Source organism: Oreochromis aureus, linkage group 7 (assembly GCF_013358895.1).
Source record: "Oreochromis aureus strain Israel breed Guangdong linkage group 7, ZZ_aureus, whole genome shotgun sequence".
Classification (NCBI taxonomy): domain Eukaryota; kingdom Metazoa; phylum Chordata; class Actinopteri; order Cichliformes; family Cichlidae; genus Oreochromis; species Oreochromis aureus.
In genome coordinates this window covers 17485683-17511598 of record NC_052948.1, presented here as the reverse complement: position 1 = coordinate 17511598, position 25916 = coordinate 17485683, and the positions used below count along the sequence as shown (strand labels likewise).

The 25916-nt window shown below is 40.6% G+C and overlaps 1 protein-coding gene across 1 annotated transcript; it reads left to right on the top strand.

Moving 5' to 3' along the window:
- The first annotated feature begins 16773 nt into the window (after window positions 1–16773).
- tmpob (thymopoietin b) lies at window positions 16774–24931 on the top strand. Its single transcript, XM_031755728.2, has 6 exons — window positions 16774–17396; window positions 17555–17672; window positions 18767–18919; window positions 19110–19219; window positions 19872–19969; window positions 22444–24931. The coding sequence occupies exons 1-6, from the start codon at window positions 17163–17165 to the stop codon at window positions 22826–22828; spliced, it is 1098 nt and encodes a 365-aa protein (XP_031611588.1). The 5' UTR covers window positions 16774–17162; the 3' UTR covers window positions 22829–24931.
- The last annotated feature ends 985 nt before the right edge of the window (window positions 24932–25916 follow it).

Sequence of the window (25916 nt, the reverse complement as noted above, 5' to 3'; positions counted from 1 at the left end):
CTCAGCTCGACTCGACTCAACTCAGTTTCGGATGTTTCCCACTAGGAATGAGTATCACCTATCGTGTGTGGGGTCGTTATTCCAATGTGGCCGAACGTCCTGTGACGCCATTTGTATGCGACACAAACACCACAGCAATGGAGGACGTCAAGGCAATGGTATACCTGCTGGCTTTTGGTCAGACTCTGATACCACAGTGTTGCTCTTTGTGCAGCCTTTTCCCTTGCTGAAAGATTTCAAAAATGGCAGTTTGGATTTTTGTGAAGAAGATGCTCTCATGACTCATCCAGTGAGTCACTGAGTAGCCAATCCGTGGCAGGCACGCTGACCTCACATTTTCCGATTCCTTGGAACCCTGCACAAGGTACAAGGTACTACCACCTAATGGAAAACCCTAAAAACTGAGTCTAGTCAAGCCGAGCCAAGCAGGTATCAGCAGAAAACGGCTAACAGAGCCAGATAACTCGCCCCCTGCTGGCCATTAAATAGAATGCATGTTTTTTATGCTGTCTTTGTGCCGGTTAAAACTGTGCTGAGATGCTCATCTGGGTGAAAATATGCAGTATTTCTGTGGACGTATTCTCAGTGTCGCTCAATGTCTAAATAGGCAACTCACTGCAAAAATGCCCATATTGGGTTTCCAGCATGCTATCCTGGCATCTTGTGGCCAAATAATATTTTAATTTAGGTTAAAAGATGGGAATAAAGTCTCATGGCCGGAGGGGTGTAAAATAGAGGTAAAATATGTCAATGGATTTATTTTAACACCTCCACAGCTGTAGATATCTGTTCCCAATCAGAACTTTTCTTGTAAGAGCACACCGGCTCTCCCGTACAGTAATGAACCACAGTGAGAGTTTGCCTATGCTGTTTGGATGGGAGCGTGTGTGTTGTGTGTGTGTGTGCGTGTGTGGGCAGGCATGCCTGAGGTTGCTGAGCCTCAGCCTTCCCCTCAACATTAATAAGGACTTCCTTCCTACCAGACAGTCAAACACCTGATCATTTACCAAGGAGGACATGCCCACGCATCCCTCAGAGCTGGCAGTCTTCAGCCTCTAATAAGGATCACTCTGTGTTCTTAAGCTGCCCATCAATCAAACTGTTCACATGCTGGACATCCATACACAAATCATGTTTTCTCTCTCTCTCTACTCCACCCCTAATGTGTTAGAGTGTGTTTGTGTGTTAGGTTTAGACTTAGATATCATGGGTGGCGACTATATCCAGAGAGACAGAGCAAGAAATAATCCCACTCGTACACAGACCACTTCAAAACTCCAGTTGGCTTCTTGTAAAAGTGTTGAGCCAAAATACACTAGGTGAAATGTACGTTTTTATGATGTGCATAACCTCTGATTTCTCCTCCTTAAATATCAAGTTTTGAAATGTTTTTTCCTTAATTGAATTAGAGTGGCTAGTCACAACTGACTCAGAGTCTCAGATGCAGTCAAGAATCACTTGGCCAGGCAGTTTGCTGAACAGAAGATTGTCCTGTTTGCAGAGTTAACGCTTTTAACTGCAGTCAGAATTACTCTAAAAGTTGAAGTTGAATCTAATTTTCTTTTGATATTAGTTGTGATGTCTGATGTCTCATTACATCGCTGCCTGGTATGAATCTGGTTGTGTTATGTTAGAGTTTCAGGGTTCATATTCTGTCTCGATACCTCCAACAATGTTTCAGCAGTGAGTTTGTGCTTGCAGGCTAAGAGGGGAATAAAATATCCTTAAACTTAAATGGAAACCGACTATTCATAGCTCTTTCATCCCAGGAGTTTATCACAATGCAATTCAGGATAACTTAGTTAATCAAATACAGATCAACCAAAACTTATCTGGTCTTTATGTCCTGTATCCCTCAGAACCAACAGATGCTGAATTCAATTATTACTTTTTTTGTGTGTATCACAAAACAAGCAAGATGTGATCAAATTGTTGGGCACCTCAAAGCAATAGACGTGTAGACATGATCGAGGCAACCTGCTGAAGTAAAGAGAAAGATATGTGATATGAGAGCAGATATGAGATAGTAAAGATATGAAGAAAGGTGATTTGACTGTGGCACGAAACTGCTGATCTGCTGGGATTTTCCCACATGACATCTCTAGAGTTTAAACAGAAAAAGAGAAAATATCCAGTGAACGGCAGTTCCCCGTTGATGCCAGGGGGAAAAGAGGAAAGTGGCTTGACTGCTTTGAGGTGGAAGGCAACACAAATTTTAAAACACCCAAGGTGTGCAGAAGCTCATCTCTGAATGTACAACACATCAAACCTTGAATAAGATCGGCTGTTGCAGCAGAAGACAACTGGTGGCAACAGGAGGCTGAGGTGACATTTCACTCAGGATCAATTTCAGTCTCAGTTTCTGCTGCAACGGTCAGATGGTAGGATCATGATTTAGAGTAAACAACATGACAGCATGAATCCATCCTGCCTTGTATCAGTGGTTCAGGCTGCTGGTGGTGGTGTAATGGACTGGGGTTTAGTTCCTCTGCGCACTTGGGGCTCCTTAGTACCAAATGAAAATCGTTTAAACACCACAACCTACCCGAGTGTTGTTTTGGACTATGTCCATCCCTTTATGACCTGATCTCTGAGAAATGTTTCCAGCACCTTGTTGACTCTGTGGCACAAAGAATTTGAGCAGTTCTGAACTTAGTACTAGCAAGATGTACCTAATAAAGTGTCCAGATTGCCATCCAGACTAAAAAGATCGAGTTATAATGCTTTTCCCCCCCTACACTGGCCAACCCCACTCTGTAGCTGCAGTTGCAGTTAAACATTCCTCTTAACCTCAGGTTTGGTAGTTGCTCCTGAAACCACGAAACTCATTGGCCCTATCAAAGACAAACAGCACAAATCTTTATTAAGCGCAATTTCCATAATGTAGTTTCTTTTTGAATATCCCTCTGTGTGGGTTTTCCACAAATTTAAGCCCTGCTTTTCTGCAGTGCGAAGGTTCTTAGCTCTGTTTGATTAGGGCAACACACAGGAGGTCCACTGCCATGGTGTTTTCTTTACCTGGGCCCATAACTCTTAAAAACACACAAACACTTGGGTTGTAAATGACCTGTTCATCACACAGTGACAGGAGAGGTGATTCTGGACTCTTGGTGGGCCAGGTGTGCAGATCAGGACAGCTGTGGCATGCCAAGACCTGTTGGCATGGCGACGCGGGACCGTGGAAAGTTCTGGAATCTGTCGCTGCTGGCAGAGCTGAGCTTCTGAGCAGGACTGGTGTTGGCTTTGCCTCCAGCTGTTTCTTTACAGACATGCTGAACGCCAGCTAGAGCCGGGGGCCAAGATCAGCCCAGAGAGTCTGGCCACACACAGCCCACTTATACACACGCATACAGGCTCCCACAGTTATACTACAAGCCCACACAAACAAACACACACGCATTTGCTGCAAGCTGCCAGTCTTTGCCAGAACAACAAAATGCAACAGATCTGTTAAAGCTCCCACAAGCTTGCTGTTGCTCTTTATTTTAGATTTCAAATCTAGCTTTTTTGTGTGGTATTTGACCCTTTTCTTTTAATCTCTTTCCCTCCAACCATCTATTTTCTTTTTTGTCGCTTTTACAGCTTCGGTTCATCCTGTCTCTCCGAACAAACCATACCTATTTATTCTCAGTTACTTATAGATGCTTCTTTGCTTTTTAACTTTTCTCACTTTCTAATATTTCTTGTAAGTTTTTCCATATTTTCTGTCTTATACTGATTCACTGGTGGATGACCATGTGAAACACGACCCAGGTTTCCAGTATTGACGCTGGGGTATGTACAGATGATAACTGTACACTTAAAGAAAAACTTTAAAAAAAACAAAATTAGGCTTTAGACTACTCGAAAAACTCAATTCCAGAGATTTTTTTTCCTTCTTTAAGATCTGTGTGATGTCAGTGAGAGCTACATTCCAAATATGGTCACCTCTGGAGCAGCCAATCAGAAGACAGTTAACTTTAAGGACCTAAAGGCAAGGTGGAGCCAATGCAGACTGCATAAATACCCAAAGCAGCCACATCGATTGTTTTATTGGAGTTTAAATCATTTAGATCCCTTTGAACTCTCAGTGGCACCTCAGTATTTGTTTGCTTTGGGGAACTGAAAGAGCACCGTGGCGCGGAAAATAACTACTGATTTCTTGCAGCCGAAAAATGCAGGATATGATTTCATGTTCTTAAAGGAGAAGTGTGAATACAGCTAATTTCACACTGTCAATGAACCGAGGTGCACAAATGCTAATTATAAGATAAATAAGGATTATTTTCAATTGTTTTTAACTGTTACCAAGGGAATATATGACTTGTGAGATTAAAAATCTCTGTTGCAGCAGTGTCCTGGCCAAGATAGACAGCATTTCAATTAGCAGTGGTCACACTAACTAAAAATACACATGTCTACACATGTACACTGCAAAGCTAAGGAGAGTGAAAATATCAGAAAAAGTAATGGTCCCAATCTTCTCAGGCAAAACAGGGGCAGTAATGTTGAGGCTGAAGGAACTGTCTCCAGGTAATTTAAAATGACTTTAAATTGACTGTGAATCCAAGAATAAAAATATGGGGCTGAAAATGAGCATAATAGTCCCTTTAAAATATTTATTCAATTTGTTATATTGAATTTTTGCAACTGTGAAGCACTTTGACTTTCTTTTTAGCTTATCTTGTATACGATGCCACGTAGTACTTCAATCACCCTCTGTTTTTACATGTGCTGTATGAATAAACTGATTTGGGTAACGTTACAAAACAAACAGCAACTCATTAATGACTTGAAGTCATACTTTTAACATGATTCCAGTCAGATTTGCAACATTAAACTTTGCTAAATATACATGTTACTTTTATTCCATATGCCAGATAAACACAGCTATATCTTTCCATGCCCAACTAATCATAATGTGACAGTGTATTACACAGTGCTGTAATGTTCCCACTGTTGCTACCCACTATCAGTGGTGCTTGAAACCTTTGATTGAAGTACCTTTGAAGGTGGTGTCAGTGAATAATTGCTATGTTGAAATGGCTCCACCACAGAAAAATAAACTTGCCATCTTTTGTTTTCTTTGTGTGGTCGATGGTAATTCATTGAGTAAAGAGGAATGGGAGGGAATTCTTTTGAGGCTCTTGTTTGCTAATTCATTACCTTCTCAAGACTGGGAAAAAGTGGCTGCGGAAATTAAAATTTATTGAAAACTATTTCAGTGGTAAAGTTGGCTGTGTTTCTTGGAGAAAGTTTTGGTCATTGAGGAGCTGACCTGCTTTTGTGGCTGCGCTCAGAGGAGGAATGTGTAGGTTTTGCGGCTGGTGGAAACCTACAGTAAGAGGAACTGGTAGCATAGGCAACATATGGACTGATCAGCAGTCTTTCATGTTTAAAATGAAAACACTGGGATTCTTGTTCCTGTAGGTAAGTGGGCAATATTTTGCCAGCAGAGTAGTACATTAAGTGCCAAAGTGAATTTGTCATAAGTATCATTATGCATTATTTACTTTTACTGTCTGACCTTCAGAGTCACAGGCTTCTTCAACCTAGAGATATGCTTTACTGAACAACAAAAGAAAAACCTTTTCTTTTTCTTTAGTAGCAAAGGTAAAATATACACTATATGAACAAATATATCGGGCCACCAACATTTTACAGCTACAGAAGCTGCTTGGGCATGGAAGCCCATACAATGAAGCTCCTGGCGCGCAGTTTTTGTGCTGATGTTAATGCCAGAGGAGGTTTAGTATTCTGGTTTATTGAGTTTTTTCTTCTTTTCTTAACATTTGTGAAAAATTGGGTCATTCTAAAGAGCTCATCGAATTAGAGCATCGTACTGTAACAGGTTACCGTCATTGCTTATAGTGTATATAGTGTCACAGCTTTATGCTATCTAAAATTTCAAATCTGCTTCCTTTGTTGGCTTTTAGAGCAGGGATAGCTCAGTAGGTAGAGTGGTCACCCCATGATCGGAAGATCGGGGGTTCGAATCCACTGACCGGCTACCCTGAGCAACCTACACTCTGCTCCCCAGGCGCTGCCCACTGCTTCACTGAGTGAATGGGTTAAATGCAGAGAAGGAATTTCCCTACGGGGATTAATAAAGTATACATTACATTGTTATCATTATTATTTAAGTCCACATACCTTCAACTGAAACCAACATTGAAAACAGTTAATATAAAACACTCTAGAACGTGTCTGAAATTACTGACAAAGTCCAGTTCAGCAGTTTAAGCAAATTTTAAAAGGATTTTAGTGCACCCACAGGTTTAAAATTGTTGGATGATGGTAGACTATAATGCAAAGTTTATGGTCCCAAAACTTTGTATTTAACACAGCAATATCTAAAAGATATGATTAGGTAAGTTTGGCTACCAAACCTAGTAAAACTAATTCTTAATCCTTTTCAGAGGAATATTTTTTTCTTGGCATCTAGAAAATTATGTCACAGTTCTCTGCCCTGCCTATAAAGTTTTGTCTGGCTCTATTTTTTCCACTTATGGAAACAGTTGCCAATTTTCAGAGGTCTGGTCTAGGTGACTTTTTTGGATGTTAGAACACACTGGTAGGAGGAAGGGAAGTATAAGCTTTTGTGACTATGAAGGTTTTTGGCAAAACTCAGGATATTGAGGTTGATTTTACTGTCTTGACCCCTAATTCCAAGAATAACTATTCCCAACATATTAACAAAGGGAAGAGTTGCTTTTACAGCAGTGAGCTCACTTTTTTTCATTCAGAAAGCTGTTTTACTGCTTCTGTCTTTTGCAATTAAGTTGGGCAAACCATCAGTTAAAGTCCTGCCATTCACTCATTTGATAGTCTGCTGGGAACCAGTATAACCAGACTGACTGAAAGACTTCCTGCCTTCTGTCCCCCTCTTACCAGGCGCAGAGTTGGTGGATATGGTTAGCAGCAGTCATAACAAGCATTTTTCAAAATGAGCTTAGTCTGATGACAAGCTCAGACAAATTGAATGCCTGACAGTGTTTTCCAGCCCAAGTCTCTGATGACGCTGCTCAACAAGGGCCTTCTCTCCAATGCTGTTGAGGGAGGAAACAGAAAAACATGTTCTTGTAAATGGAGCAGACATCATCTAGGAAGGGATTGTTTTTAGCGTCTTACACCCAGCTGGACATGCAGTTTCCTCAAGCTGCTGCAGGGATTTTTATTGAATTTGCCCCAAATCATTATGTTGTCACTTCAATTTCAGTCTCACATATGGCATTATACTTACAGTATATCTTAATGTGTGCGGTTAAAACATTTATTACCTAGCCAGAGCGTGTCCATCAACTCGCAATGTTTCACCAATAAACCAATTTCCATTTATTGTCTGCTGCTGAAGCACATCCACTCTGTCCATATCCATAGTGACTGCCGGCAGTCGGCCAACCCACCCATCTGGTCTCACTTTGACACCCAAGGCTGCCATCTTGTAAGACTGAAAAAAGTAAGAGCTATAGAAAGGTGACAACAGTTTTCCTTCCTAGTTTACCTCCCTGCACCACACTGAGCCTGACAAGCTGCTGAAAAATAGGACCAGGTCACATTTCACCCTCAAAAGAATGTGCAAGGGCTGTGAGTAACCCTGTGGTCTGGCTTGGCATGTTTGGTCTGGCTCCTCATAATATCATGTAGTGTGCCACTGAGGACCAAGGGCATGAACACCAAAGAGAAGTGTTGAGGGCGTTCCTACTTTGGTCCAAAATCGATGCCAGAACCTAATAGTAGCACTGTAATCAGTCTCCCCCCTAATATTAGCACCATAGCTTTTTTCTCCAGGGTGGCGGTTGGTGTGTTTGGCTCAGTGTGTCCTCTTTGACCTTAAATTCAGTCCTGCGGCTGTGTAAAGCACCTCTTGGCATCATCGGCAAGCAGCACATTAATAAAGCACAGTATTAGCCTTGTGTATGATGATTTTACCTGAATGTAACATAGAAGATAATGATACCAGTGATTTAAAAAACATTCTCCGTTTTGACATTAATCCTGCTTAACAGAACAGATTACACAGCCGATCCATAACGCTACTCGGCATGTCAGGTATATTAACTTCTTGAGCTATTGTGGCCATATGTTTTTGTCATCGAACACTCCCAAGAGCTAATTTCCCTTTTATCAGAACCAGAAGTGCCTTACAATGGTGGGCTAAAGCAGAGACTGCAAAAAGGTCCAGTTACACAAGGAAATAAATTGTGTGTCCCAAAAGGACTGGATATTAACTTAAAGATAACTTGGTCAATTTACTTTAAATCATAGCTGATATTCAATATCACCCCCGCTGGCGGCTCTTACACTACAGGGTGGCTTTCTAGTGATGCACCTGTGCTGAATTTGCAGGAAAACTCATATCCTCGTCTGAACGAGAAGAGCACGTCACTTTCGACTAGGAGCCGATCTCTGCTCAATCAAACCACCCAGTAGGCGCTCTCACTCTAAATTAAAATTAAAATTGATATCCCCAGCAAGGCCAATATTTTTTGTTCTGCCACTAAATGTCGGCGATTTATCATTCAAACATCCTAGGGTTTTGTGTAGGTACTTTTGGACCTCAGGTACAGTGGGTTTGATGCTCAGCCAGAGACAATATCAGATCCATGCCAAGAGTCCAAGCTGTGAACGCTTGTCTGAGAGTTACCGTAAATCCTTCTGCTCGCACCACTAAGAAGCTCAGAAAGCCACAACCCTGCTATTTGCCACCCCTGTGGTCCTTACAGGTAGCCGCTGAGACTCCCTAAATAATGATCGCCATGTATAGGAGAGCAATGCAAGAACAGAGCTCAATGGATAAAGGCTTACCTGTTGCCCCTCATTTTCCTCAGCGGATAAGGACCGGGACTGTCAGTTTTCCTCTGTGTTGATTAATCTGGAGCTTTATTGGATATGATTCTGATGATTAATGGCATATTATCCTGCCGCTCTGATAAAAAACATTCAGCTTTAAGATATTTCCTGATTGAACCTGATATTCCTGGCTGTTATTCCTGAAAACACTAAACTTTTGAATGTAAAAATGTAATCAGCTCACTGTATTTATTGTAGAATTACAATGTTTAGGATTGTGCTGGGACTGTATTCAACCTTTTAGCATTAATACTATATAAACTTAGGAAGCATTTGAATTTGAACATATATGCGTGAATGATTTCGCTTTGATAAATAAGTAAATGTTTTTCTGAGTTGATTGATAGTGGCCGCATGGTTCATTAACGTGGACCCGTGTTCATTAATTTTAATGACCCTGCACATAAAGAGTGATAACTAGGGCAATGTCAATAAACATGATAATGTTCTTAATTTAGACGTTGGCAGATGGAAACTGTTTGATCAAAGGTGTCCAGAGAGGTTAAGCCCAACACTGCCTCCACCAGGAGTTCCCAGCAGGCTCCTGGAGTCACACATCAAGGTCTGTCGCTGGCCCTCGACCCCAAGACCAAGTTTGAGTGAGCCAGAGGGAGACAACACACCATAGCTATGTGTAACTACACAGTGAGTCCTTTTGCTCGTTGCCATGCTGTAGCTGACCGCAGGATTGCAGTGTTTACTTAAGAGCCGGTGCATAAGAGAAAGGCGGACCACCGGCAGTCGCCACCCGCCGGGCTCTGGGCAGGACCTGGGGCTCATCTTTGTTGAAAATGGCTGTAGAACCTGTCACCTCCCACCGGGCTGGCCTATATTTAGCAACAAACTGAAAAACCTCTTCATTCTTAAAAAGCTGTTTAGGTTTCCATTGAGAAGAGGCTTCAGAGGTGAGTGATGCTGCACTCCTGTGGTCTGAGAGATGCTTCTCTTTGGCATGGAGGACATATTTTACTTACAGTCCACCCAGGACAGTCATAATCTAACTTCAAAGCCTAATACGATATGGTCTAATAAAAACATGGAAAAACACATTTTGAGACAGTTATGGCATACAGCTCCTCAGCTGAACAGAAAGAAGGTGATAAGAGCAGGATGTGGAAAATACCTCGAACACATGTGAACACTTTTGCCAGTGCAATTATTTTCTTTACTTGGAAGTAAACTGAAACTTTTTTAAAATCATTTCACTCTCTCACCAACACGAAATGTGACTACCAAGTCTGTAAGCTGTGCGCTTCTAATGTGCTGACCAACATACTGCAGAGGCATAATTGCGTGAACCGCTCGGCTCATTCCAGACCCACGAGGTGATATCGGATGAAAACGTAAAAAAAAAATTGCACCTGATCACTGAGGACAAAAAAAACAGTATAATTTCCCTTTTCAAACTTCCACTAGCAGTTATGATGAATGGTTGCTGTAGAAAACAACAATAACATTATATATAAATAAATGTTATGTGTGTATTTGTGCCTAACTATCACTTCTTCTTCTCCATTCTGTAACAAACATGCTTTAAAGGCTAAATTTCTTATACATTTGAATGAGAATTGAGAGTTTTTGGTTCATTTGCTGAGAAAAAAATGAAAAGATTTCATGTTTTCTGTCCTAATGAAGATGTTTTATTAATGACGATTTGCTGACTCTTGACTTTTTCTGTTTGCACGCCGCTCTCACTTCTCAACGTCTCATTGAGCTAGAGAGGAAAGCAAATCCAAGACAGGACATGCGTATTACATGTTTTCATTTGCCCTCGTATATGCCTGAATGGTGAAACAATCCCTCTTTTCATGCCCATGGTTTCATTCAGTGGGTGGCAAGAGCACCTCTATGATTGGGGATGAGAGAGCTGGGTGATTTTTTCCAAGGTGAGCACCTCACGGGAGATGACTGTTCGCTGCCATTAGTTTAAGTGCAGGAGTGTCAGTTAACCCGACACTGGCACCAGGAATACTTAATACCAGATGGAGGGAGCTGTCCTTGAAGTCTTAACAAGCAGGCGCGCAGAAACAAGCCTTTATTCAGTATGAGAGGACATAGAAAAAACTGATAACTTAGCAAGGTTACCACAAAGTGTACGTTAAATCCCACATAGGAAAGGGAGGGATAAAGGAGATTGAAGGGGGTGGGGAGGGGCAGAAGTCCAAAGTGGATAAAAACACAGTTTAGATGTTGCTGACTATAATTTTTTATTGCGTTCAAAATACACAGGAATATAAAACAAAGCAGTGGTTGTCACGCTAAAGGGTCCAGCTGGTTAAGAGGTGTCAAATTATTGTACCTCAGCTGGATACATCGGTGTTGGACGCCAGGGGGTGAGAAAAGAGCCAAACCCAGCAGACTTTGGCACATTTGTCCTTTACCGCTGGCACAGACAAGCCACGCTGTGAGGCTTCGGAGCATCGATAGGCTCGCGGTGTTTTACTACCCAAAACTATGAGCTGCTACATAATCTGAACCATCAAGACTACCTCCTGGAAGAACAGCAAACACGAAGACAAGTGCCTTTTCCACATGATTCACCTCGGGTCTACTGACCAAATAGTTCTGATGTAGGATGAGGTGAAGAGCAGCTCATTCAGGTAATGAGGCCTGAAAGTTTTTACATTTCTAAGATTGAATAAGATAAGAACGTATCAGCAAATACCAGATTTGGCTTGGCTGCAGCAGATACAGAGCTGAGATCTATTACTTAAAATAACTTGACACCAGAAACTCCCAAAACTGGCGAAGAAATTGCAAGAAGCCACATCAGTCTATGGAAGCACCTCACATAAAGGTCCCCAAAGAGGTCTCTGTTTGTCAGCTCTGATAAAATCCATTCCCTTTTCTTTATTCTTTTTTTTTTTTTTTTGGTACTTAATTGAAAATTGAGCTTCAGTTCTGCCAATGATTGCAATAAAATGCTGAATGCACTGCATTGTTGACGTGCTCACAGATCTGGCACTTGGCAACTGTGAGTCCTGCTGAGTCTCTGTTGATTGTCTACTTCTCATTCATTAGGGCCGCTTAATGGGCCCTCCTAGCTTGACTGTGAAGACCTGTGAGCTCAGAGCCCAGGTTTCTACGAAAGAGAGGAAACAGTCGCAGGGCATTGGGGTGTCACTACCGACACATCGCAGGAGCCTTTCGAGAAGTCTTTGGCTCTTCCCATGCTGGTCTGGTACCTGTGTTCGGCCATGTAGACAGAAAAACTAAGCAGAGGCAGGTCTGTGTAGAACTTTTGCCAAGTTAAGCACGGAAATATTTCTTTCCTGTTAACTTGAGGCTCTGGCAGTCACTTGTGTGAGGTTGCCCTTTCTTTTTATTCAAGGGCCACTAGCCACTGTCTTCAGCCATGTTAGGCGTGTAAAACAAAAAAGCTTACCTGACAATGAAAAACAAAGTCAAGTATGTGAAATCGTCACAACAACACCACCAGTCCATTCAGGGTTAGGGTGGGATTGGTGGTCAGTTACTATCCATCCATTTTGTAGAAGTTACACCTGTTTGGAGCATCATTATGAAAAAAAACCCCCTATTTCAACATCATTTTAAGACTTGATTTCAAAAGCAAAATCTTCTAGTTTCTTAAAATTCACCCCACTCTAACCTTAGACAAGCTGCCAGTGACCTGGTAACTGGTAACCTGGTAACTGTCTCCAACGTGGGATTTTTTTGGCTGACATTAACTTTTGTGACATTTGGTATGGAATAGCAGTGGATTCTTGCTGAGACTCTCAAAAGTGCTTGCCCTCCTATAACTTGCATTAGCAATATATTGAGCCAACTGAGAGTAGCAGAGACTGTGAAAACAGCACAGCAACTTTGATCTGGATAACTAGTTTGCAGACTGTTTAAACAGTTTCTCTTCCTTACGACAGCAGATACGGAGAAACATTAGGATTTTTTTTTTGTCACTTTTGCAAATGTACACACACTCCTTTGTTTGTTCCTGAAGTTATTATCTGAAGAAACATTAGTACTGCTAAAACAATAGTATCAAGGAAGTGCTGATTTTTAATAAAGAATAACAACGCTGACTGATACTCGTCACCTGGAGAGAATCTAACATAACCTTAGTGATGGACTACAGCAGGGATGTTACTCATTTTACATTGTGGGCCGGGTGCAGCCTACTTTGACCTCAAGTGGGCCAGACTAGTGAAACTCCACTTGCTGTCAGTGTAAAGAAGATTAATTACACATTGGATCCTTGAGATAGCTTAATAAGAAAAGAGAGGCGCAATTTCAAAAGCACGTCTCAGTTTTTCTACATTACAGAGAAACGCTGTTGTGGTTAATGGAGGGAATCTGATATAGATGTGTAAAATTACAGACAAGTTTTTTGTTAACTGACAGGAAATGTTATTTTGAATTTCTATTGTAAAAAAAGTAAAAAAAGGAGCTTTTCTATCATTTAAATGTTACTTAGTTACTTAGTTCATTTAATGCAGTATGAATGGTCATGGAGGACAACTTCAGTAGGAAAAACTGTAAAACTATAAGTCAGAAGTCTACACGCCCTCCAGGATTGGAGTCTTCGGTGGGCCAATTCTGCTCCCCCGGGCCTTATGTTTGACCTCTGAACTACTGAACTACAGGATTTGAGCAGATTGCTCAGTGATAAGAGGGATATGGTGTTAAATGTGTTTTCTTTTCTTCCTTGATGCTTGTCTACTTGTATTTCATCTTATTTTTCAATCAATAAAAATGGGGCATCAATTCAATAAACTTAAAGAGAACAAGAAGGAAGACTTTGGTGTTTGGTTTGATTTCTTAGTACCTCTATGAAACATTCATAAATTACTTTATGTAAAAACATAACAATTTGAACCTTTGTGTGTGCTTATTGACAATGAGCAAAACTGTGAAGTGAATTAAAGCTCTAAAGCAGTACAGTGTCACAAGCAACTGCTCCGACTGATAAGAGCTGAACCTTTATTTAGGCAAGTGGATGGCTTGTACTGAATTTTCCACCAGATGAGCTACATGAGTGCCTCGGTGTGGACTTAATAGAAAATCTTCAATGACTACTTGAAATTTCACACACAGTTATGTTTGCCTTAAGTTCAGCGAGGACATGAGCAAGTTTGTCTCTGCTCTCAATAGCCAAATAAAACGGGAAAAAGCCTAAATCATAATAGGAATGCAAATACACGGAGGAGTACGCCTGATACAAACAGGCAGGCCGCCAAATGGGCATCAGCAAGGGCCAGAAGGGCAGTCTCATTTTTCCTTCTGACAGAAATGTCTACAACTAAGTGTGTGTCCTTTAAGTAGAGTTTAGATTGTCAACAGATGAAAATATACTGTGTGAGCATTACTAGATGGCTGTTCCTAGGCCAGGACACACAAAAACATTGGTGAAATACACTGCTGCCCGCATCCTACCCTCCTTTTTGCACAGGAAACTGCCCAGGATTTGATCTTAATTAGTTTGGCAGCAAGTAATAACATCCTTGGAGGATTAGAGATTGTTGTGATAGATTAGTGCAGCAAAACTGACCGTTTTTAGCTTTTCATGATACTGCAAAATGTTTCACATTTTGTAAAAATGTGTGAATCTCGTTAGACGGGGAAAAAAATGAATGCACGCCTGTTACGTAAATTTAGACCATGCAGCAGTTCTACGCCCAGGAGGTGACATGTTAGTTGTCATACAGTATGCTGAAGCTTTGTAACACCGATTAATTTCACAAGTATGTGTTTTGTTGTGTCAGTGGAATTGGATCAGACATTCGCTGGGTGGTAAAGGTTGACTTTTCCTAAGGTACTTCTGTGGTTGGCTCAATTTGGATTTAGAGATGCTTAAAATCCAAGATAAACTCAAGCAAGGAGCCTGCGTTCAACATTTTTCTAAATGATCAGAAATCCTCTTTTAGAACATGGATGTTGGCATTTAAGTTCATTTGAGAGGTGCCGTCTTTTCCAAACACAACATAACATTTAATATTTCAATTGCCAATTCAACTCTCTCTCTCGGGGTAGCCGCCCGCTGGCTCTTGCTTTCACCTAAATTGTTTTTTTGTCTTCCTCCAGCCAGTTGTTACATTTGTTCTGTCAGTTTATTTAACAATCATCTGTCAAGAAATGCCATCAAATAAACTGACTGCTCGACATCAGGTGGAGCAGCGCCATTTCAAATGAACTCATTCTGAAAATGTGAACGTTGACGATTAAAGAGTAGTCTTTGATCATTTTTCAGAGGCCATGACTGTTATGCTTAAAGAGGCACTCTCTGTGATTCTTGGCCCAAGTCTTATTTTCTGTATAAATTACATACAAAGAAAGCTTAAGAGGTGTTTCTCAAGGGCTCAACATTTTTTACGCTTACACTCCATTGGCAAATCCGCTATGGAAAAGCTGAACTATACTTCAAGTGCTGTATTTTAGTGTGGTTTGGAGCTGAGGTGGGGATCAATTGCTTGGTTTCTGCAGCAGCATCCCAAAAAAGCCCCAGAGGGGCAGGTCTGAAGGACAGGTGGGGAGCCACACAGTGCCACCTCAAACCACTGTCCCCACAGTGAGGGGAGGAGGAGGAGGAGAGTGTTCAGAGACCAAGACAAACACGAGGCAGTCGAACACTGCCGTGTCTGTGAGGGAGTGCGTAGATCCGCACCTAGTGATTTTCTGTTAAGGGTTCATTAAAAATAATTGACAGATTGTTTGGGCAACATTTGTCTTCTCCCAGACTCTTGAATTACCACCAACATCACGTGTTTGTTCAGCAATTCAGTGCAGCGAAATGAAATGTCACTTTAGCACAATTACCATCCCACCGAATAAACGTCCATCCCAACTTCCGGTGTCTCGTTTCTGTAAGTGGTAAATGCTTTTCTACTTTACTTGAGCACTCACAGTGCTTTATACAACATGCCTCATTCACCCATTCACACCCATTCATTAAAAAGCACTTTTTATATGCCTTTTCTACCTAACATTCACACACATTCATCGTTTGATGGATGCATCGGAGAGCAACTTAGGGTTTAGTATCTTGCCCAAGGGTACTCTGGCATACAGAATGGAGCAGCAAGGTATCAAACCACCAACCTTCCAATTAGTAGATGACCCCCATTTGTCCAGCACTCTATAAAAAAACTAAAGATGTGCAACTTGTAATGCAATATAGCAAGCATGTTTTCATCTTTTAAGCTGTCCTGCTGTCTACAAAAGTATTCATGCTTATAGATTAAAATCTAATGATCATGCGGATCCTTGGTACACATCTATGAAAAAAGTCTTAAAACATATTCTTGGCTTTTTTTCAGTGCTCTTTTTCTTTCTATATATATTTTTTTTATTATTCCTTTGAAAGTTGCCAATTAATTATACCTGCCTGCTTTATCCCTGCAAAGCAGAATTTGTGCATTTATAACGTTAATAAAGTTTGCTTGCTTTCTGACTTCATAATAAACAGCATTAAGCCATGGATAACCAATTTCTTTTCAGTAAATATGCGGCATTATGCTGCCCTCTTCTGTTACAGAGGTAGACTTCATCTAAATCGCGGAACATACGCCCATTACCATGTGTGGCATGAAAATCTGTAGGGGCTCTATATTATTACAGATAATCAAGTTATTTACTACTAATGATTAGACTAAATTCATGTGGCAAACGGGATGGATAGAAACTGCAGCTGTATGAAAGCTTTTAACAGCTATCGCCATTGTAACATTGTTATCTCTTCCCTTGTTGCAGCGAATCAAATTAGTGTTTTAAACTCGCATCTGCCCGCTTCATAAAATCCCAGTATCAATAAAGTCCTTAAAATGAAACTAATATAAGAATTTCGTCGACGGGATTTAATGTAAAGCTGTTATCCAAAACCCACAAAGCTTCGGTTTCTTTGTCGCGGCAGCCTGCCAAGGTTCCATTCATAGCAGGCCAATCAGAGAAGAGCTTACTGAGGACTTCCATCCAATAGCAGCGCTGTTTGCTGTTTGGCCCTGTTGCGACCGCGGACAGACAGAAGCAAGTGGACCGGTTTGAAGCTAAGCTAATTCAGTCAAATTACATCAAGTTAATTTAGCTTTTTTCACTGATTTCATTTACAGCAAACGCGCTTATCTGTTTTCGAAAAATCAAAGCTATCTGTAAATAGTCGAACCGGTAGGCTAACGAGAAGAATTGGGCGTTTATCTTAATAAACCGCTTCTGTCCTGCTAGCTTAATTGGCAGCGGGTAGGCGCCACTTCTGTTTGACAACAGCGCTATTCCGTCACGTTCCCGGTGTTGTTTGTAGCGGCTCGGCGAACTAGCTAATTTCCGTTAGCTACGAAGGAAATCACTCAGATTTTTTTTTTAACAATAAAAATAAAGTTAGAATGGCAGAATTCCTCGAAGATCCGTCGGTTCTCACGAAAGACAAGCTGAAGAACGAGCTTACGGCAAACAATGTGCCCCTTCCCAGCGGAGAGCATAAAAAAGAAGTGTATGTGCAGCTGTATCTGAAGAACCTGACCGTACTGAACAACAAGAAGACCCCACCTGCAGACACCTTCTCCAGCGATGAAGAGTTACCTGCCCCGGTGGTGTCAAACAAAAGTCGCTCCGGAAGGGTAAGTTTCTAATTGCTAAAAATTAGGTTTTATTTTTACTTTTTCCCACATGTGGTTTGATGGTAGTCTCCACGCGTCTGATTGCACTGGTTTATGTTTCGAAAATTGCCGCACTAATGTTTCCCTTTTTTTTTTCTTTTTTTTTCACCTTTTTACAGAAAGCTACCAGAAAGACAGACAAGCCTCGCGCGGAGGAAGTGGAGGTGACAGATCTGACAGATGAAGACTTAAAACAGCAGCTGGCAAAGCACGGTGTGGAAGTCGGACCCATTGTTGGTGAGTTCAAATGTAACTTATCAAGATGGCAAGAGCACAGATACAAACAGAAAAATTAAAAATATTTTTTTAAAAGGAAAATTTTAAAAAAGGAAAATAAAAAAACAATAGCAATACATTCTTTAAAAACTGTATCAAACAATGATACTAATAGCGCGATATTTTTATACTAATCACAGTCGAAACAGGAAAATCTGGCTTTTTTTTTTGTTTGTTTTTTTGTTTTTGTTTGTTTTTTTGTTTAGTGTAAGATTTGATCTAATTCCAACCCAACCCAAGACTATACAAATGTACAACACCGTAGTCAAAACAAGTCAAGTCTAGTCCAACAATAAATGTCAAGACGTATACTGTCATAAGAGAATATGTTTGTTTTAAAGGTAAATTATATTTTTAAACCCATTTTTTGTAACAGCAAAAACAGTTAGTCAGGGTTTTCCAGTTATAAAAATAAAAATGGCAGTGCATTTGTTACACTGTGCCGTGGATTGTTGCTAAATCCATGGCTACAAGGAGCCTAATATATGAGTTATGTGAGATGAACATAATTACTTGCAATGATTAAATATAAAGTCGATGAGAGGTCAGGGAAAACAAACAAATTATAGTTGGGCTAAATTAGTGAACTAAACAAATCTAAAACTGAAAATAGTCGGTTTTAGTAAGTTTGTTACTACTGTTAGTTACTGCTGGTAACTCCCACTCCACTTATAATAAATAAGAAAAATGCAAAAAGCAACTGAGGAAAAAAGCTTGAGGAGAGGGAGACGTGCAGATGAGTCTCCACGGCCAGTTAGTACGATGAATCAGCGAGCATTTTAACAAGATGATGGAAAAAAACCATATGCAGGCAGCAGATCAACCGATGCATCAAGGCACACCTAACACAAAACTTTTATGATAAGAATCAAATCCATTGTCCAAAAAAATTATAAAAATCTGTACTATGCAGGACATTGCATAATCGTACAATGAAAATGAAATGATACAAAGATGCCACTAAATCTGAAAAGAAAACTAAGACAAACACTGTGCAAACGTCTAATGAAAGGCATGAATTATTTTCCCTTTAAACCCTCTCTGTGTCCTTTCAGCCTCTACCCGTAAGCTGTATGAGAAGAGGCTGCAGAAGCTTTTGGACCAGCCTCCAGCTGAACCCGAAGCTCCTACTGTCACAACTCTCCCCAAGGCAGACAGTAACCAGAACGGCAACACAAACTCCGACCAGTACAGCGACAAAGAAGACGGTGAGCCCTTGGGGGGGGGTGTTGGTTGGTTGGTTGGTTGATTGGTTGGTTGTTTGGGGGTTTCATGAAGGAAAAAGTTTCCAAATCGGTTGCAATAGGCCCATGAGTATTATACATATTTGTAATACCCCATGGGTATTACAAATACACATCATGGTATTGATGTTGCCTCATTTCAATCTTTACACAGAGGAGGTCCCTGCCCCTGAACCAGAGCCAGTTCCTGTGGTAGAGAAGCCTGTGAGGAGCAGAGGAAAAGCTCCTGTTACTGTGAGAACCAGCAGCAAACGGCAGACAAAGGTGAGGCTCACTCTGCCAACTCTGCATCAGTAATAATAATTGGCAGTCTCAGAGAGCAAAGTGTCTTAAGTGGGTTTAGTTATTTAATATTATAGATTACTAAAAAGCCAACAAATAGACTGATAATTTTCTAACCTGTCTTATTCATAACAATTCCCGCAGAGTAAAACAGACCAAGCATAAAGATAAATTCATGCATCACTTGACCCACTCTGGATTCAGTTGATGTTTTTCTGCATCACCAACTGAATGCATGCACATTCTCGTCACTCTGCAGCACGCAGAGTTTGCACAGCTTCAGTTTAACTGCAGGGTGTGATGTGGTGGTATTACCAATGTTCAGCTCAAAAGGGTGAATGTGTAACACATTTCATCAGCAAAAGGAAATAATCAGTGAAAATGTGACACTTAAAGTCAATTTAAACTAAAACTTCACCAGCTTCAGGCCAGGATTTGTGCTTAGTTTTATTTGGTATCAGTATCTAGCTAGATAAAAACAGTGCCACTAGCATAACACTCAAATCACAACACTAAAGATGTTGACTTCAAGCTCAGCTTACCTCACTAACCTGCTCATCTCGCTTCATCGCACCCCACTATAGTTACAGCATAGTTTCAGTTTGTGTGAACATGTTTTATGTTACACTGACAGGTGGTGGAGGAGATTCCTGAAGAGACCCCTAAAAAGGCCACTGAGAGTGTGGTTGAAGATATCCTTGCCAATGAAATAAGCACACCAACTGGCATCAGGTAACGCTTGATAATCGTGTTTTGTGTTATTTATCTTTATTTGTTTTGAAACTGTTGTATGGAACATGCGAACCGAATGTTTAGAAATATTAAAGAACACGATTACTGTGATGTGTTAGAGAGTCGGAGGGTTTTTGACAGTGCTACAGTGCAGACTCCAGCAAGTGTAATTGTTCTTGGTAGCCAAAAAAAAAAAAAAACTAAACATGGGTTATTATCATTTGGAATACACAGAAGGCTGTGACTATGTCTGTTTACTACGTAATGCTAACGCAAAGCCAGTAATCTGCTTGGTGTGTAAGTAAAACTGATCAACATTTGTTAGCTCAAACTCTAAAACAATCTGCTTGGCTTTGACACTTTACCCAAACTACATAAAAAAGCTAAACACGGCATAAGAAGACATTAAAAATGCCTGGGAAATGCTGTAATTCACTTGCAGTTCTTTCCATCTACTTGGAGCACAAATCAACTGAAGAAAATACTGAATTTTTTTGTGTGCTGTCAATATTGGTCACAAAGACTCATAAAAATTCGCATTGAAGAAAACTTCAATCAGTTCCTCTCAAAACCCAGCCAGTGTCTATTTGAGCAACCACTTGGTGACAGTGGGGGGGGAAACAGGAAGAAATCTGTTAAGAGACTCAGCAATCTGACTCAGCCAGTTAGGGTCTAAAGAAGAAGGAAGCAGTAGTAGGATTGTTGTTGTTTTTTTGTTTTGTTTTTTTAAACCAGTAACACAGGGTGCACCAGCTTATCTCCAATTTTTTAATTTACTGCAGTCCAGCCCTCCTCACTGCGATAGATCAAGGAAGCTAGCTAAGGATGTATTTGAACAGACCTCTTTCACTTTAAGTGTTTTGTGATTGAGCACAAACGAGTAAACTTAAAGCTGCCATGCACCATTCAGGACCCCTTGCTGTTTTCACTACATTATCAGCATCTCAGATAAAAAGGGCTAAAGAGTGCTGTTGGAGGCCTTTAGTAGCCTTGTGAAAAGCAGACAAGCACTCCCTGACTTTTTCTCTTTTTTTTAACAGGCCTTTTTAGCCGAATTACATGTTTGCTTTGGCGGAGAATCTGAAAAGTTGCCTCCAGCTGAACACTCGGATTTCAGTCTGTTATCTCGCTTACAATGTAGCTTGGGATACATCACAGGAGTTTTAAAAGGACAATAACTAGCTAATTTAGCTCTTAGGTGATTCTATCAGCCAGGGAATGATTCTTTTTTTTCTTTTGAATATGTGAATGGTGTGTCGTGCAATGATGGCACATGCTTCTGTACAAACAGGAGAAACATGGAAATCTACAGCTGTCAAGTGTCTTTGAAACAGAAGACAACACTCTTTAGGGGAAAAATACACAAAAAATAGTTTCAGTGCAAAGGTAAAGCTAGCATGTTACAAATCTGAGGATGTTTTCACACATCCTCCTCCTGTATCATTTACTCTAGTCTGAATCAACGAAGTTTGGTTTCTTTTGACACAGCAAAAAACAAACAAACAAGCAAACCAAAATATGTCACTACAAACCACATGAGAAGGCTTTTTGGCCAGATACAGGAAATGCAGGAAGAAGTTGCTGTGTTCTCGACTGGTGGAGAACTTTAAACTCCATTTATATTTATCTGGGAAAATATTTTACATGTGTGTGCTCTGCCGCATTCCCAGAATACAAAAACCATACCTGGCTACAGGAAGACTTTTAGCTCAGACTTGAAGTATTCACCTCAGATCATGCTCTAGAGCAGGGGTCTGCCTTTTATTGAACTACTAAATAAGCAAATTGGTATTCTCTTTCTGGCCAGATACGTGGCAGCGCTTCAGCTACAATTTTGTTTGTATTTATCAAAAATAAAATGCAGACATAAGTGTACACATTCGTTTTTGACTGCTAGTGAAAAAATGTTTTCTTTACAAATACTCTCTCACTGAACTAACACAGCCAATCCCTCAACATGTTTGTACTCTCTGCTCAAATGGCCTTCATATTGAATTTTTTATTTTATTTTATTTTATTTTATTTTATTTTATTTTATTTTATTTTATTTTATTTTGCTTTTTAAAGAACTTATTTTAACATTGCGGTCAACAAAAAAACAAATCGTCCCTAACAAAAAATAACTTCAAGGGCCAAATTGCATTACACAAGTAGGGTGACGTGGGCCGCGAGTTTGACATCCCCCTGTTCTAGAGTTTTTGATTTTTGTTTTTTTTTTTGTTTTTTGGAATTAATTCACATTACAGCACAAAAAGATAGTATTGCTTTATTTTGTGCAAAGAAAAGAAGTTCTTTAAATGGCAAGGTTAAATATTTAAAATCTTTAAATTTGGGTCTAGATCCTTTTGATCTGCTCAGAAAAGATCATAATATGTGAGCGCGAGCTGTGGGGAAAACTGTTGAGTGCACAGATGTATTTGTTTATTTTCAGTCTAATCAAATTTTTCCTGTTTTTTGTTTTGTTTTTTTATCAGTGCGACCTGCAGGCGTCCAATCAGAGGGGCAGCTGGTCGGCCTCTAAAACCAAGTGAGTACTGGCTCGATGAGTCCCGCGTGAAGACCGATGTCCACACCGAATACAACTTGTATTCGGAGTCTCTGTCCCGGCCGAGCTTCACGGTCTCCCCAAACGCAGCACCGGTTCGACGAAGCTTCCTGCCCCTGCTGCTCAAGCTCCTGCTCCTTGTGGTGGTGTGCGCTTCTCTGTTCTTCGTCTACCAGAACCTGGACGCCGATCAGATCAGTACCCTTAAAGGTCTCTCTGACAGCGTCGTCGTCCCGGTCCAAAGCGCTGTGGACAAAGTCGCCACCTACCTGGGCATCAGCGGCAGCAGTGTCGCAGAGGGCAACCCCAAGTAAAGACCATCAGCAGCCCCTCGCCATACCCACAGCACCTCCCTGCCGCCCACCACAGCACACCACAACTCAAGCAGTAAACCTTGCTCACCTCTTTTCCTCCATGTGTGGACAGATTTAATTGGAACGATTAAAAATTGTCCTCTCTGGACTCGGACTTTCCTCCTGCCACAAGAGGGAGGTATATTCAAACAGTAGCTTCTGGATAACACTGTTTGTGGCAGTCAGAAGAGACTAATTTTAATGTTGAGTTTAATCTGTGAATTGTTTGTGTCTTTGTGTGTATTATAACCCTCATATGTAGAAATGAGTGCAGAACGGAGAGGCCATTTTTATCTGTGCATGGTTGTAGTTTTTAAAGGTCATACTGTAGTTTTTTCCAACGCTGTGTGCCAGGTGTTTTCTGACGGTGAAGTGCCTGGACACTATTAGCACTTAGTGCCCTCCCGTACATCTACATATATATAATTTTCTTTTTTCTTTTTATCCCCAAGCACAAAGCAGCGCTTATACTAACACCAGAATGTCTACACCCGTGTTTCTTTATCAAATAGGGACGCACTCATGTATCGAATGGTGTTGGCTGTTATTGGCCTTGTTAACTGATCAGCTTATTGGCAAATATGATGACATTTCATTGGCATTGGGGGAGGGGGTTATTTGTTGTGTGTCATCCGTTTTGTGCTAAATGTTCAAAGATAGTTTGATAAAGTGATATTTAGTTACTATGATGATGATTTCTGTGTTTCCCTGCCACAAAAGGGGAATATAAAAACAAAATAAATAAAAGCCAGCATTAGCTTTAGGCCATACTGTCACTTTAAGCATTGCTGTCAGGCCAAATTTTCACAATCAGTGCGTCTTTGGTATCAATTTCAACATTTTCTCTCCAGTTATAGTGTTAAGTAGAATGTTTGATTTATTTCTATGGTGCTCAGGTTGATTCAGCTCAAACTTTTTCATGTGGTCTGTGTTGGGAGGAGGCGTGGTGTAATCGGGTCACGTCACTGCATGAGGAAAATCAGCCCACATTCAAGCATGAATTAGAAGCTTTTTTTTTTATAAATCTTTTTGTAATAGCTGATCACTGCTAAGATGATCTCTCATAACGGGATTTGTGATAATGGCTTAAATTTTAATTCTCGGCTTTGTGTATTGTAGCAATTTTTACACTGGGCAGGTTGAGGTTATAAAGTTCACTCTGCTTTCTGCGTCTTGCATCGACATTGTCGTTTAAGACTTGCAAACAGAAAATTATGAGGAAAATAAAGAATTCAGCGATCACAGGTTACTGGTTTTTCCATCCCTGCCAGTCCAGTTCATGTGAGTTTCCACGCATTGAGTTGTAGTGCTCTGTTGTGCTTTTTCTTTTGTCCTGTTTTTATAAGATTTCTGATCCTTCGGTCCTTTATGCAGGGCTGGCTGTTTAGCGTGCACCCACATAGCCCACCTCACAGCTGCAGGTGTTTCCAAGAGGAGCAAAGTAAATCCTTTTATTTTTTTTATTTTTTTTTCCTCTCCTCTTCTTTTGTTTTTTTTTTTTTGTTTGTTTGTTTGTTTGTTTTTTCAGAACAGTTAGCCTCATTTTATTTTTGTCACAACTTCTGCCTGGGCAAAATTATAAAGATGCTCCAGGTTTCTCTGAATGGGGTTGTTTATCCGTTTGGAGTAACACGCAAGGATGCATTTACTCGAGGGGGTGTTGGAAGATTTCTCGGTGGCGGGGATTGTTTCTATTTTGATATTTTTCTAAAGTGGCGTGTTCAACTTTTTATAGCATATTGTAAAGCAATACATGCAAGTAATACTGTATCTTAATCTGAACCTTGCTGAGTTTAACTCAAGTGATTTGATCATCAGGCAGCTCTCCCACAACGGACAGAAACGACAGGGGTTATGTGGGTAAGGATTCTGAATCTGTTTATTTATGATAATGTAGGCAGTGTATCATAAAATAAACTTGGTTGTTGCCAGATTTTTTTTTTTCTTCTCTCTGTGAATCCTTTGAGACCAATGAGTGTTTTTTGCATGTTTTGTTTTTCTTTTTTGAACGCCATAGCTTTTCATTTATTGAACATTTGTTGTGATATTAAATAAGAAATCAGATATTGTAGCTTCTGTTGTCATCACTGTAAACTCATGGAGACAATTACAATCTCTGAAGTAAAAATGGTGTTCACTGTGCGGTATTACATTGCTCTCAGAAGCTAGCTTTAAGTTGTTTGACAGCGGGCCTCTTCCAGGCTCCAGGATGGCCCCAGTAACCCTACCCAGGGTAAGTTAATCTGCACCATTGGTCTATAGGTCATGGTCTTAGTCAGGCCCCTCACCCAGAACCAATTTGCCTTAGGAGACGCTACCAGCAGCAAATTGTCCAGGACAAGATCACTCAGTCACACAGACGCCTCCATGACAATAGAGTAGTAGGTCATGGAGTTGAGTTCAGGGGCCTCACTAAGATGCCTACAGAAGGCCTCATAGGTAAGGTGTTTCATGCACGTGGTACTGGGTGGAGACCCAAGACAGGCTGGAGAGATTATCCATCTCAGCTGGCTTAGGTACCTCCCAATATTCCCCCAGAAGATATGTAGGAAGTGGCTGGAGAGAGGGAGTTCCAGGCACCTCTGCTTGGACTGCTGCCTCCAGGACCCATCCATGGAAGGAGGGAAGGATGGATGTTAACTATTTTAAAAACCGAGCAAGCACATGCATTGGTGGCTTTTTAAACGCAATGAAAAGAATGCGTTTGCACTTTCCTGCATTTCATGCCTTCCCTCATGAACTGCACACAGTGTTTATGAATCTTTTCTGCATGAGACTGTGTATCCCCCTGCTGGTTCACTGGTGTGTGTGCTTGTGTTTGACAAAGTGTCCTCATGACACTCAGATCCAGCAGTGTGTAAACAAGGACTCAGCATCCAAATGCTCGATCAGTCCACACCTGCAGCAAAATCATAGATTTATTTCTTGGAACAGTTTAAAGAAAAATGCAAGCAGAAATAAGTTTGTTTGTTTGTTTTTTGTTTTTTTTTAAAGATAATTGAAAGTCAGGAAATAAAGGCAAAATGACCTAATTTATATTAGGTATATT

Bases quoted from the DNA above. Each gene is read 5' to 3' on its own strand.
- tmpob (XM_031755728.2), top strand. From the start codon at position 17,163: ATGGCAGAATTCCTCGAAGATCCGTCGGTTCTCACGAAAGACAAGCTG. The intron at 18,920-19,109 runs GTGAGCCCTTGG...ATCTTTACACAG, and splicing joins GTACAGCGACAAAGAAGACG to AGGAGGTCCCTGCCCCTGAA. The intron at 19,220-19,871 runs GTGAGGCTCACT...TTACACTGACAG, and splicing joins GCAGCAAACGGCAGACAAAG to GTGGTGGAGGAGATTCCTGA.